Below are 14,374 nucleotides of genomic sequence, written 5' to 3'. Positions count from 1 at the left end.
AGCCAGGCCCTCCACTGGGCCGCGGGTGGCACGGAGCTGCCTCGAGGTGAACAGGTCCGTTGGGGCGGGAGAGTGTGCAGACGTCCTGGAGGCTGAGGGCCACCCCTCAGAAGCTGGTGTTCATTGGGACTGGCTGTTGGCCGGAGTCGCTCCCCGGGCTCCCTTCTCCGGAAGGGATTTCACGTGGATCTGGTTGCGCAGCACAGCTACCCTCAGCATCCGGCCTTTGGCGCGGTGCTGAAACTCCCCGCCGATCCGCAGAGACTTCTCGAAGGTGGTGCTTGCGCTGATCCACATCCCGGGCGTCCAGGATCTTGCTGTGTGAGTCCACGCGGGCGCGATCAGCCCTTCCTGGACTTGCTGCGTCAGCTCACCCTCCCGGGCTGCCACCGCGGCGCTGAGAGCACGGCCACCCTGTGCGTATTGAGGGCGCAGTTGCGAATCTGGGCGTACAGGGTCCTGACGGTGGGGCGGTGGGGGAGTGGAGGTGGGGGAGGTACACATGTCCGAGAGCAGGTTGTCCTACATCTCCTCCTTTTTTTTTTTTTTTTTTTTTTTTTTTTTTTTGTGGAGACAGAGTCTCGCTTTGTCTCCCAGGCTGGAGTGCAGCGGTGCGATCTCGGCTCACTGCAAACTCTGCGTCCCAGGCTCAGGCAATTCTCTTCCCTCAGCCTCCCGAGTAGCTGGGATTACAGGCGGGCACCACCAGGCCCGGCCAATTTTTGTGTTTTTTAGTAGAGACGGGATTTCGCCATGTTGACCCAACTGGTCACAAACTCCTGGCCTCAAGCATAAAGGTGGCCACATCGTCCAGCATCTTCAGACACGAGGCACGCTTGGACTCGTGGAATTAGAAGACGATGTCTCCAACCTGCGGCTCCAGCTCCAAGAACAACTTGAAGGAGCTGCTGGAGATGAGGTGGCGCTGCAGCTTCTGCCGGTCGAAGGTGGCCAAGGCGCACGGGCACCCACAGACGGCCAAGTTGCTGGGGGACAGCAGCTCGGGGACGTCACAGTGATCAAACGAAGCCAGCAGGAAGCATTTGGCACCCTGCTTGTACTTCCTCACGGCAGCTCGGCCAAGCCTCCAGCGCATTGGAGCTGGGTGAGGACCGCCTGCGCCTGGCTGGCTGCCCCTCTGTCCTCGCTGCTCGGCAATCTCCAGGATGGACTCGGCCTTGCTGACGCGGCTCAGCACGTAAGGCCAATTTTGCAAGTAGACGCTGACCTTGAAGACGTTGAGGACATGTTGATGGCGTGCTTGGCGCTGCCGCAGTAGTCTCAGGCTGTGAGTGACACTTGGGGGCATTGCTGAATCATCGTGGCCACGCCCGGTGCGCTCCTTGGTGGAGTTGCGCTTGTAGTTCTTCAGGTCTGCGTCCGGCTTCTCCAGCTTCAGCAGGGCCTCTTTTTGAGCGGCCTCCACCCAGGCCGTGTCCAGGGGCGGGGGCTCCACGCCACTCTCGGGGATGGGGTCGGGTGAGTTCCGCAGATTCCTAGTGGCCTCCGAGAGCTTCCGGTGGACCTCTTCGTATAGGTCCACGTTAAAGATTCTCTGCAGGAAGGAGAGCGCCATATTCAGGGCCTCCACCCGCAGCAAGGGGCAGTAGTCAGCCAGCAATAAACTGTAGCCGCTCGGTGCACATCAGGCCGCTGCAACTGGCAACGCACTGCTCCAGTTCCAGGGTGGCGTCCACCACGTAGTTGACGTCTGGTGCATTCTGCAGGTCCTCTGGGGGGTCCTTGTCGACTTGCATGGGCTCCACTGCCGCCTCCTTAGAGCAGCGTATAGGAGACAGGCTGGCGCTCAAGATTAAGTTCCTGGCCATGCCAGGCAGGAGGAGGTCACACCTACAGCAAATTTTAGTGTGTGTGTGTGTGTGTGTGTGTGTGTGTGTGTGTGTGTGTGTCTGTGTGTCTGTGTGTGTCTGTGTGTTTTTTTTTTTTTTAATGAGGTAGAGTCTTCCTCTGTTGCTCAGGCTGGGGTGCAGTGGCTCCATCTCGGCTCACTGCAACCTCTGCCTCCCTGGTTCAAGCGATTCTCCTGCCTCAGCCTCCTAAGTAGCTGGGATTACAAGCATGCACCACCATGTCCGGCTAGTTTTTGTATTTTCAGTAGAGACAGGGTTTCACCATGTTGGCCAGGCTGCTCTCGAACTCCTGGCCTCAAGTGATCTGCCCTCCTCAGCCTCCCAAAATGCTGGGATTACAGGTATGAGCCACCGCGCCCAGCCCCTACTGCAAATTAAACACCTGAACCGGCAGCGGCATCTTGCACCAGCCCCGCCACAGCATGCCGTCCATTTCTGGGCCAATATTCTATTAGTAGTAGTAGTAGTAGTAGTAGTATTTTAAAGATGGGGTCTTGCTCTGTTGCCCAAGCTGGACTCCAACTCCTGGGCTTAAGTGATCCTCTTTCTTCAGCCTCCTGAGTAGCTGGTACTACAGGTGTGTGTCACCATTCTTGTAGCAATATTCTATTAGGTCAAAACATATGGCTCAAGAAAATATTTTTCTTTTTAAATAGAGAATCTGGAAGCCAGTAGTAGCCTTAGAAACCTAGGTCTGATTTTTGTCGAGAAAGAATGAGAATTCCAGAGAGGTCAAACGACTTGCCCAATGCCGATAGACCAGGTCTCCAAACTCTCAGTGTGCAGCATCTTTCACTAGTCATATCTCAAGCACATAATCTTCTTGCCATCTTAGAGGTGTTGACTACAAAGGCATCACTAGAACCCAATGAGGGTTTCAGATCACAGCTCTGAGGCACATTTCTAAGCCTGCTCTTTTCCATGTAAAATGTAGAAGTGCATAAAATTACTGATAGTTCATCGTTATAATCTGCCTATTCCATTTTTGGTCATTTAGTTTTTAAAAAAGGATGATAATGAAAGGTAGACAGGTGACATTAAACTTCCACTAGCCTGGCACATCAGCCCGAAGTACAAATTATCTGTCAGAATTAATTAGAGGTAAAAACATATGATGTATTAATAACTGTATTTGTATAGTATTAGGTAAAAAGTCACCTGAAAAGTAATGATAATACATTGAATGCATTTTATCAGAATCAGAATATTAAACATTGATAAGCAAAGGATGCATGTGTAATCTCTTAAACGTTGATAAGTAAAGGATGCATGTGTAATCTCTCAGAAAACAATAAAGAGAGGTAAAATTGAATTAAAAATAATCAACCTAAAAGAAATTAAACAAGAGGAGAGGAAATAACACAGAGGAGATAGGACATAATAGAGGAAAGAGTTGGATGGAAGATTTAAATTCCCCCACAAAAAAACAATACTTCATCCTTAGGGCAATTGCAGAGATTAGTGCCTCTATTAAAGTCTTGAAAGGGGCCGAACACAGTGGCCCTTTTCAAGGGGCCAGCACTTTGGAAGGATGAGTCGGGTGGATCACTCCAGGCCAGGAGTTCCAGACGAGCCTGGGCAACATGGTGAAACCCCATCTCTACTAAAAATACAAAACGTAGCCGCGTATGGTGGCGCATGCCTGTAATCCCAGCTACTTGGGTGGCTGAGACACGAAAATTGCTTGAACTGGGGAAGCAGAGGTTTCAGTGAGCCAAGGTCATGCTGTTGCACTTCAGCCTGCGGCCTGGGCAACAGAGTGAGACCCTGTCTCAAAAAAAAAAGACACTAAATGTGCTGCATGGTACTACCTATCTCATCCTTTGTACAGAAAAAGAATAATAGATCTTAGAAAATTATCACCTTAATCATGCACTGACTCCAATTGCAGTTACTGCTCCAGATGTGGTATCTTTAATGGAAGAAATCGAATTAGTCTTGTTACACAGTATGCAGCCATTCACATGGCAAATGCTTTTTCTCTATATCAATTTGCAAATATTAACAGAGGTCATGTGCCTTAAAAAGAGAACCAAGTAGGCCGGGTGCCGTGGCTCACGCCTGTAATCCCAGCACTTTGGGAGGCCAAGGTGGGTGGATCACGAGGTCAGGAGATGGAGACCATCCTAGCTAACATGGTGAAACCCCGTCTTGGCCAGGCACGGTGGCTCATGTTTGTAATCCCAGCACTTTGGGAGGCCAAGGCGGGCGGATCACAAGGTCAGTAGATCGAGACCACGGTGAAACCCCGTCTCTACTAAAAAATACAAAAAAAAAGTAGCCAGGTGTGGTGGCAGGCGCCTGTAGTCCCAGCTACTCGGGAGGCTGAGGCAGGAGAATGGTGTGAACCTGGGAGGCGGAGCTCGCAGTGAGCCGAGATCGCACCACTGCACTCCAGCCTGGGCGACTGATCAAGACTCCGTCTCAAAAAAAAAAAAAAAAAAAGAAAGGAAAAAGGCTGGGCGTCGTGGCTCACGTCTGTAATCCCAGCACTTTGGGAGGCCGAGGCGGGTGGATCACGAGGTTAGGAGATGGAGACCATCCTGGCAAACACAGTGAAACCCCGTCTCTACTAAAAAATACAAAAAATTAGCCGGGCATGGTGGCGGGTGCCTGTAGTCCCAGCTACTTGGGAGACTGAGACAGGAGAATGGCGAATGGCGTGCACCCGGGAGGCAGAGCTTGCAGTGAGCAGAGATTGCGCCACTGCATCCAGCCTGGGCGACAGAGTGAGACTCCGTCTCAGAACAAAACAAAGTGAATGAGTCTGTATTAACATAAATTTCAAAAATATTCTTAGTGACTGGGCACAGTAGCTCACATCTGTAATCCCAGCAATTTGGGAGTCCGAGGCGGGTGGATCACCTGAGATCAGGAGGTCGAGACCAGCCTGACCAACATGGTGAACCCCCGTCTCTACTAAAAATTAAAAAAAATTAGCCAGGGGTGGTGGCACATGCCTGTAATCCCAGCTACTTGGGAGGGTGAGGCAGGAGACTTGCTTGAACCTGGGAGGTAGAGGTTGCAGTGAGCCCAGATCGCACACACTCCATCCTGGGCAACAAGAGCGAAACTCCATTTGAAAAAAAAAAAACCTGAGTGAATAAAGGACATCACAGAACAATACATACTTTGGAATACTCTTATAAATTTAAAACTCTCAATTCTGTATGTTGTTTATAGAAATATATATTTTTATGAAATATATATATGTACATATATACATTTTTTTTAATTCTAAGCTTCCGTGAGCTGAGCAGGCTGACATCTGAGAATGGCTACTTTCTTGATTTTTATAAGGCCCTGGAGTGTTAGAATGTATGCTGCCAACCTCCAACAATTTGCTTTTATCTGGCAGGGTCAACAATACATCTTTCACCATCTTGCCTGAGGGCTACATCAATTTTCCTGTTCTCTGCCATAATCTAGGCCACAGAGGTCTAGACGATCTTGATAACCCCCAGAATATCATACTGGGTCACTACATTGATAACATAATGCTGATTAGACCTGAGGAGCAAGAGAAAAGTACTGTAGATATTTTAGTAAGAAGACAAATGCAGGCCACAGGGTAGAATACAAGCCCCACAAAAATTAAGGGAACTGCCACTTCAGCAAAGTTTCTAGAGATCCAGTCCTCCCCGAGTGAAAGTAGTTTCTATCCCTTGCACTACAACTACCACTACCACCAACACCATACAAAAAAAAGGTGCAATGCTTGATAAGCCTTTGTGAATTATGGAGGTCATTTGATATGCTACTCTGGTCCATTAAATGAATAACCTGTAAGGCTGTGAGCTTTTACTGGGAAACAGAGAAAGAAAAAGCTCTGCAGTAAGTTCAGGCTGCAGTGCAAGAGTGTGCAAAATCCCAGCAAATTCGATGAACTCAAAGAAACTTTAGCTAATAAATATGTGATATGGTTTGGCCGTGTCCCCACCCAAATCTCACCTTGTATTGTAATAATCCCCAGGTGTCAAGGGTGGGGTCATGTGGAGATAATTGAATCATGGGATGGTTTCCCCCATAGTGTTCTGGTGGTAGTGAATAAGTCACATGAGATCTAATGGTGTTGCAAATGGGAGTACCCCTGCACAAGCTCTCTTGCCTGCCACCATGATTGTGAGGCCTCCCCAGTCATGTGGAACTGTGAGTCCACTAAACCTCTTTTTCTTTATAAATTACCCAGTCTTGGATATATCTTTATCAGCAGCATGAGAACTGACTAATACAATATGTCACATGGAGGCTCTAGCAAGCCTTAATAAAAGAATCACAGTGCAGAGCTTCAGCATTCTGGAGCATAGCTATGCCCTGTTAGAGACTGAATGCCTGACCATGGTACATCAAGTGACCAGGTGACCTGAGATATCCAGAATGAACTGGGCATTATCTGACCCATGCCACCATAAGGTTGGGCACACACAGCAGCAATACGTCAGTAAGCGTGAATGTTATATGAAACATCAGGCTGAAGCAGGTCTGGAAGGTGTATTAGTTGCATAAGCAGATTCCTCTGATACCCAATACTGTACCTGCTTCTTTTCTCACTCAGTCAACACCTAGAGCCTCATATGAAGTTCCTTATGACCAGTTAACTGAGGGGGAGAAAAAATATTTGGGCCTATTTTCCAGATGTTTCTGACTGATGTGCTAGCAAAGGCCAGAAATAGACTGCTGCAATGTTACAATGCCAACCAGGAAATAATGATGAAGGGGAATAGAACTTTGAGCAGCATATATGATTGTCTTCTTCAACTGGAGTGGGAAAGGGCCAGACATAGGATGTACATTCAAAGGAAGTGGTTAAAGGTTTGCCTGGATGGTTTAAGACTTGGAAAAAACAAAATGTGACAAGGTCTAAGAAAAAAGTATCGTGAAGGGACTTCTAGGATTAGAGACAAAATGTGAAGATATTTGTGTTTTATGTCAGTGTTCACCAAAGACACCTACTGTAGAAGAGAATCTCAATAACGAAATGAACAAAATAATACATTCTGGGGATGTCGGTCTGTGTCTTTCCCTTGCAAATCCAGTGCTTGCTCAATGGACCCATATACAAAATCACCATGGTGGTGAGAAAGAAGACTATGGGCTCAGCGACATGGATTTCCACTCACCAAAGCTGACCTGGGTGCCTCCATTGTGGAAGGCTTAACATGTCAAGAAGAAAGTCAAAGTTAAGTCCCAATATGGACTAGCCAACTACCTACTAAAAGGTTTCTTACATCAGACTGACCCTATCCGTGAAGGGGAATGTAATTTGTTCTCACTGGGAGAGACGTATTCTCCAAGTATGGATTTACCTCCCTGACCTTAATGCTTTTGTCAGCACCACCAAGCACAGCCCAATGGAATACTTATTCACCATTATGGCATTGTACACATTTTCTGTTCAAGAAACAGATTTCACAGGAGAAGAAACTCAGCAATGGACTTATGCTCACGTTTTTCACTGATCTTATCATGTAACTTTTCAAGAATTTAAAAAGAGGGAACACATTCCAATTCACTTTACAGAGTCAGCATAACTTGGATACCAAAACCTTACAAGACATTAAGAAAGAAAAAAATGGGCCAGGCGCGGTGGCTCACGCCTGTAGTCCCAGCACTTTGGGAGGCCAAGGCGGGTGGATCACGAGGTCATGAGTTCAAGACCAGCCTGGCCAAGATGGTGAAGCCCTGTCTCTACTAAAAAAATACAAAAATTAGCCGGGTGCAGTAGCAGGTGCCTGTAATCCCAGCTACTAAGGAGGCTGAGGCTGGAGAATCGCTTGAACCCAGGGGGTGGAGGTTGCAGCAGTGAGAGAGATTGTGCCACTGCACTCCAGCCTGGGCGACAGAGTGAGACTCCATCTTAAAAAAAAAAAAAAGAAAAGAAAGAAAGAAAGAAATGAAGAAATGTAAGCCAATTTCACACACACAAAAACAGAATATCCTAAACAAACAGTATAGTAAACTAAATCCAACAATATATTTAAAAAGGATATAATACATTACTTTAAAGTTGGGTTTATTATTGTGTTGAAAAGGAGTTTTAAGAAAAAATGAAATAAAAGTAAAGTTTATTCTGAAACTGCAAGGTTTAATTTTTTTAATGATTTAATTTACCACATTTAATAAAGGAGAAAATAAATAAAGGAGGTACTTTTTTTTTTTTTTTTTTTTTTTTTGAGATGGAATCTCACTCTGTCACCCAGGTTAGAGTGCAGTGGCACAATCTTGGCTCACTGCAACCTCTGCCTCCCAGGTTCAAGCGATTCTCCAGCCTCAGCCTCCCAAGGAGCTGGGATTACAGGTGTGCGCCACCACGCCCAGCTAATTTTTGTATTTTTAGTAGAGACAGGGTTTCACCATGTTGGTCAGGCTGGTCTCGAACTCCTGACCTCAAGTGATGCACCCGCCTTGGCCTCCCAAAGTGCTGGGATTACAGGCATGAGCCAGTGCACCCTGCCAAGCTTTGTGTTCTTGATGTAGAAGCTGGTAAAAAAGAAAAATTAAATAAATGAGTAAATGAAAGAAAGCAGGGGCCCAAATATGAACAGCTGTGTTCATAATACTCCACAGTAGCCTAAATGTGGAAACAACCCAAATGTCCACTGAATGGTTAAATAAAAAGTGGTAGGCTGGGCACAGTGGCTCACACCTGTAATCCCAACATTTTGGGAGGCTAGGAGGGGGATTGCTTGAGCTCAGGAGTTCAAGACCAGCCTGAGCAACACTGCAAAACCTTGTCTCTACAAAATACACAAAGATTAGCTGGGTATGGTGTTGTGCACCTGCAGTCCCAGCTAGTTGGGAGGCTGAGGTGAAAGCACCACTTGAACCCAAGAGGTCGAGGCTGCAGTGACCAGTGACTGCACCATTGTACTCTAGCCTGGGCAACAAAGTGAGACCTTGTCTCAAAAAAAAAAAAAAAAAAAAGTAAATAAATAAATAATAAAATAAAATAGGCCAGACATGGTGGCTCATGCCTATAATCTCAGCACTTTGGGAGGCCAAGGTGGGTGGATCACTTGAGGCCAGGAGTTTGAGACCAGCCTGGCCACGTGGTGAAACACTGTCTCTACTAAAAATACAAAAAAAAGTCTGAGCATGGTGGCTCATGCCTGTAGTCCCAGCATTTTGGGAGTCCGAGGTGGGAGGATCACCTGAGGTCCGGAGTTTGAGACCAGCCTGGCTAACATGGAGAAACCCTGTCTCTGCTAAAAATACAAAAAAATTAGCCAGGTATGGTGGTGGGTGCCTGTAATCCCAGCTACTTGGGAGGCTGAGGTAGGAGAATTGGTTGAACCTGGGAGGTGGAGTTTGCAGTGAGCTGAGATCACGCCATTGCACTCCAGCCTGGGCAACAAGAGCGAAAGTCTATCTCAAGCAATTCTCCTGCCTCAGCCTCCCAAGTAGCTGGGACTACAGGCGCCCGCCACCAAGCCCGGCTAATTTTTGCTTTTGTATTTTTAGTAGAGACGGAGTTTCTCCATGTTAGCCAGGATGGTCTCGATCTCCTGACCTCGTGATCTGCTTCCCTCGACCTCCCAAAGTGCTGGGATTACAGGCGTGAGTCACTGTGCCTGGCCAATGGCATTATTTCTAACAGTCCTGAACTAGAACACAAATGTCTATGACAGTAGGATAGATAAATTGTGGTTCAATTGAAATATATATAGTAGTGAGAAAGAATTCACTACTGCTATACTCAACACAGGCAAGAACCTCACATACTGCTTAATGAAATAAGCCAAATGGTATCTACAGTTATAATTCCATTTGAAAGTTCAAAGACAAGCAAAACTAATCTATGATAATATAAATCAGAAACAGTGTTCTGATAATGTTTGTCCCTAGGGAGAAGGAAGGACTATTACTAGGAATGGGGGCACTCTGGAGAGCTGATAATGTTCTAATTCTTGATCTGGGTGCTGTTACATAAGTGTTTACTTTGTGAAAACTATTTCTTTCATGCACTTTTCTATGTGAATGCCATACCTCAGTTTTAAGTTTGGCATTTTTATGTCTATACCTTCTTCCTAAAAAGGCAAGAACTGTAACACTTGAATACTTTCTTGATCTCCTCTACTCGCCATTATGTTGATACTGTCTAAAATTATAATTCTGGTTTATTGCTTTCTAAAAAAATCTTTCTCCCCCTATACACATCTTACCAAGGTATCTGAACACTGTTATCCCCATAGATTTTGTAGTATCTTCTGGACTTTTTGTTAAGTATTTTTTCCAAAATTTTTCAATGCGAAGCATTGTCAAATCTTTTTTTTTTTTTTTTTTTTTTTTTTATCTCTTGAGACGGAGTCTTGCTCTGTCACCAGGCTGGAGTGCAGTGGCCCTATCTCGGCCCACTGCAACGTCTGCCTCCAGGGTTCAAGCGATTCTCCTGCCTCAGCCTCCCAAGTAGCTGGGATTACAGGCGTGCGCCACCATACCCAGCTAATTTTTGTATTTTTAGTAGAGACGGCGTTTCACCATGTCGGCCAGGGTGGTCTTGATTTTTTTTTTTTTTTTTTTTGAGACGGGTCTCACTCTGCCCCCCAGGCTGGAGTGCAGTGATGCGATCTCGGCTCACTGCAAGCTCCGCCTCCCAGGTTTACGCCATTCTCCGGCCTCAGCCTCCCGAGTAGCTGGGACTACAGGCACCTGCCACTGTGCCCGGCTAATTTTTTGTATTTTTAGTAGAGACGGGGCTTCACCGTGTTAGCCAGGATGGTCTCGATCTCCTGACTTCGTGATCCTCCCACCTCGGCCTCCCAAAGTGCTGGGATTACAGGCGTGAGCTACTGCGCCCGGCCCGGTCTTGATCTCTTGACCTAGTGATCCGCCCACCTCAGCCTCCCAAAGAACTGGGATTACAGGTGTGAGCCACCCCACACGGCCCAGCAAATCTTTTTTCATTTTTTAAAAAAACTTTTCAGTAGCTTTAGAGGTACAAGTGGTTTTCAGTTACATGGACGAACTGCACAGTGCTGAAGTCTAGTATTTTAGTGCACCAGTCACCCAAGTCGCAAACATTGTATTCAAAATGTAGCTTTTCATCTCTTCCCCGTTCCACCTTCTGAGTCTCCAACCTCCGTTATACCACTCTGTATGCCTTTGCATACCCATTTATAAGCGAGAACGTGGTATCTGAGTTTTTTTCCTCTGGTTCCCAAGTTTTATTCACAAACTCATATAAAATATTCCAGATAAATGAATTTTAATCCTCATCTTCCTCCTATTTGTCCTGGCTAATTTGGAAGTAATGTAATTCATAACTTTCTTCACTGTTAGCAACTACGTGCAACCAATCACACAGATTATTCTTCTTCAAAATTTTGTGAGGTATTTCAAATACCTTTAGGAAAAAGTCACCTCAGAAGTCATGGTGATCTTGCTCTTGGTCCTCCACCTAGATTCCCAGCTTTTCCATTCACTTTGATCCCCTGTTGCAAAAGCTGCTCAAAATTAGCGGCATCCATGATTCCATCTTCTACAGTGGGTGCAATTAAGAGTAAACTTCAGAACCTGCTTCTTTTTTTTTTTTTTCTGCCCTGCTTTGCCACAAGCTTTTTCATGACTGCCATGGTGGCAGTGGAAGCAGAAAGGGGTATCTGGGTTTTTTTGTGTTTGCTTTTTGATACGGAGTCTCCCTTTGTTGCCCGGGCTGGAGTGCAATGGCACAGTCTCGGCTCACTGCAACCTCCGCCTCCCAGGTTCAAGTAATTCTCCCTGCCTCAGCCACCTGAGTAGCTGGGATGACAGGCGCCCACCACCACACCCGGCTAATTTTTTTATTTTCAGTAGAGACAGCGTTTTGCCATGTTGGCCAGGCTGATCTCAAACTCCTGACCTCAGGTGATCTGCCCACCTCACCCTCCCAAATTGCTGGGATTACAGGTGTGAGCCACCACACCTGAATATTATCTGGTTTTCAGTTACTTCACTTAGAAGAACAGCTTCCAGTTCCATACAAGTTGCTGCAAAAGACATTATTTTATTCTTTTTGTGTGGCTGAGTTGCACTCCATGATATATGTATACCACATTCTCTTTATCCACTCATCAATTGATGGACACTTAGGTTTATTCTATGTCTTTGCAACTGTGAATTGTGCTGCAAGAAACGTGTGTGTCTTTCTGATATAGTGACTTCTTTTCCTTTGGATAGAGATCTTAATCTTAATGTTTTTATTAAGTCCTCACATTTGAATGACAATTTAGATAGACTAAAACTTTAAGTCCGGTACTTTAAATATGACATTATTTTCCTGCATCCAGTATTGCACTTGAGAAGACTGAAGTCAATCTTATTCTTGTACCTTTATACATTTACTCTAAAAGCTTTTAGATTTTTCTCGTTACCTTGATACTCCTCAATTTCAGTATGTCTCTCGTTTGGCACCCTATGGCCCTTTCAATCTCTATTTTTTTCCTCCTTCTAGGCCTCTTACCTGAATGTTGGCACACCTACTTCTGGCTTCCATCTTGCTTAAATCCGCTTTCATATTTCCTAAATTCTTTTTCTTGCTTCTTTCTGGGGTTTTCTCAGCCTGATTTTCCAACTAATTCATTCTGCACCTGTATCTATCCTTTTTTTTTTTTTTTTTTTTTTGAGACAGTCTTGCTCTGTCGCCCAGGCTGCAGCACAGTGGCGTGATCTTGGCTCACTGCAACCTCCACCTCCCGGGTTCAAGCAATTCTCTGCCTCAGCCTCCCAGGTAGCTAGGAATACAGGCACCTACCACCATGCGCCGCTAATTTTGGTATTTTCAGTAGACAGGGTTACACCATCTTGCAGGCTGGTCTTGAACTCCTGACCTCGTGATCCACCTGCCTCGGCCTCCCAAAGTGCTGGGATTACAGGCATGAGCCACCATGCCTGGCCTCTACCCTTTTACTCCATTTATTATGTTATTTATTTTAAATGTTTCATTATTGTATCACGTTGCTAACATCTTTTAATGTTTATTAGTTTCATTTTAGATTCTGAAAGTCTTATGTAATCCAGTTTTCTTTTGAACTAGTAGTATCTTTCGGTTATCATATCGTTTGTGAACTCACTTACCTGGTGGTATGAGATCTTCTGAGTGAGAGTATGCACTGGAGAAGGACTGATGGCCAACCCTCTAGTCGGTATTAAGGGCTCAAACAGAGGGAAGGGGACAAACCCCATGTTGGAGAGCCCTAGCACTACAAAACCACTGCTGTTTATTTCGATGTGTAATCCTTTAGGACAGGGCTTCTTCCTTTGGACCCCCGGAGAAAAATGGCAATGAGAAGAGGCACTTCCTAGAGTCTAGGGCCTAGATTATTAACTGAGAAGTTCTGTGAGTCTGAAGGCAGAAGGGTGAAGAAGTAATGCCCAAGCTAATCAATCCTTACACCTGTTTTCTCCAAAGCTTCACCCAAAAAGCTCTTGTGCTACTCTAATTTTATCTGTGAGGACACCTGCAGCAGAGATATGGTTCACCATTCTGGTACTTGCTGTGAGAAGGCAGGCAACAGCAATCAGTTTTCTCAATCTACTCAGAGCCATTCAGCCAGCCGCACCCCCACCAGGAACCACTTCAAAATTGCACCCTATGTCCCCTGGGACTTTTACCTCTTGCTTTTTAAAAATTATTACCTAAACACAATAAAAGTAAAAGAAACATTTGCATCAAAATACAACAAAACTTTACATGGTTTTATTATACATTACTGTTATTGAAAGCAAACTTTATACAAAAAATTTTATACAGATAAAAAAAATCCTTGGCTAGGCAAAGCCATTTATGTGTGCATACACAGAAACACACATACATACATATACACACAGTATTTTATATCATAATTATACATATTTATAAATACATTATTTAAATTATTTTACAATATACCAAAACAAGGAGAGGCAATTAGAAAAGCAAATAAAAAATGGATGAACACTTGAACTAAATAGTCACTAAGTTTAAAATGCTACAAAACTATTTTTTTAATCTAGAAAGTCATTTCTTTAAAATATCAAAACTAAGATTTCAATACATCACTGTTGCTTTCATTTTGGTAAGTTCTAACATGTTTAAAAATAAATATTTTGACCAAAAACCGATAAGCAAATCAGAATGATGACTAGAACAAGCTGAACATGCTGATGTGAAATTAGAGAGTCACTGAGTAATAACAAATGTAGATTATCATCTGGTAACCAAAAAGGTGATAAACCTCTTTCTAGTGCTCATTTAAAATATGAGGAATTTGAAGCTTCTGTGTAGTATGGAATATCAATTAAGAGTCCCAGGAATTCAGCAACTTATCTGTAATGTAAGAAAATGCTAAAGTTATTATTCTATTTTTCTGACAGGACTATCTCATAATGTGTTACCTTAAATGAGCTCCATTTAGACAATATTGGTGTTTAATAAACTAGCTTTCTTATCTTCCAATTGGTCTCAAAATTTAAAAAAAAAAACCTAGCTTTTGCAATCAGTTTGGTAACTATCATTATACTTTGATACTGACAAAAATTTAATAGGA

General features: G+C 44.6%; 1 protein-coding gene and 2 pseudogenes across 3 annotated transcripts in view; all 3 read right to left on the bottom strand.

Moving 5' to 3' along the window:
- Positions 1-120: 120 nt before the first annotated feature.
- LOC100594193 lies at positions 121-1,841 on the bottom strand (annotated as a pseudogene).
- A 9,235-nt stretch (positions 1,842-11,076) lies between these two features.
- LOC100594549 lies at positions 11,077-11,443 on the bottom strand (annotated as a pseudogene).
- A 2,080-nt stretch (positions 11,444-13,523) lies between these two features.
- The window catches only part of CASP8AP2 (caspase 8 associated protein 2), a 52,177-nt gene continuing 51,326 nt past the window's right edge, over positions 13,524-14,374 (bottom strand). For all 3 annotated transcript variants that reach the window (XM_003258336.2, XM_003258337.2, XM_003258335.2), the window contains exon 11: positions 13,524-14,154. In XM_003258336.2, the coding sequence (XP_003258384.1) occupies positions 14,151-14,154 (4 nt within the window). In that variant the 3' untranslated portion in view covers positions 13,524-14,150. The remainder of the gene's footprint in view (positions 14,155-14,374) is intronic.

Source organism: Nomascus leucogenys, chromosome 3 (genome assembly GCF_006542625.1).
Source record: "Nomascus leucogenys isolate Asia chromosome 3, Asia_NLE_v1, whole genome shotgun sequence".
Classification (NCBI taxonomy): Eukaryota; Metazoa; Chordata; class Mammalia; order Primates; family Hylobatidae; genus Nomascus; species Nomascus leucogenys.
The sequence above is the reverse complement of the archived record's forward strand: the minus strand, read 5'-3'. Positions and strand labels throughout refer to the sequence as shown.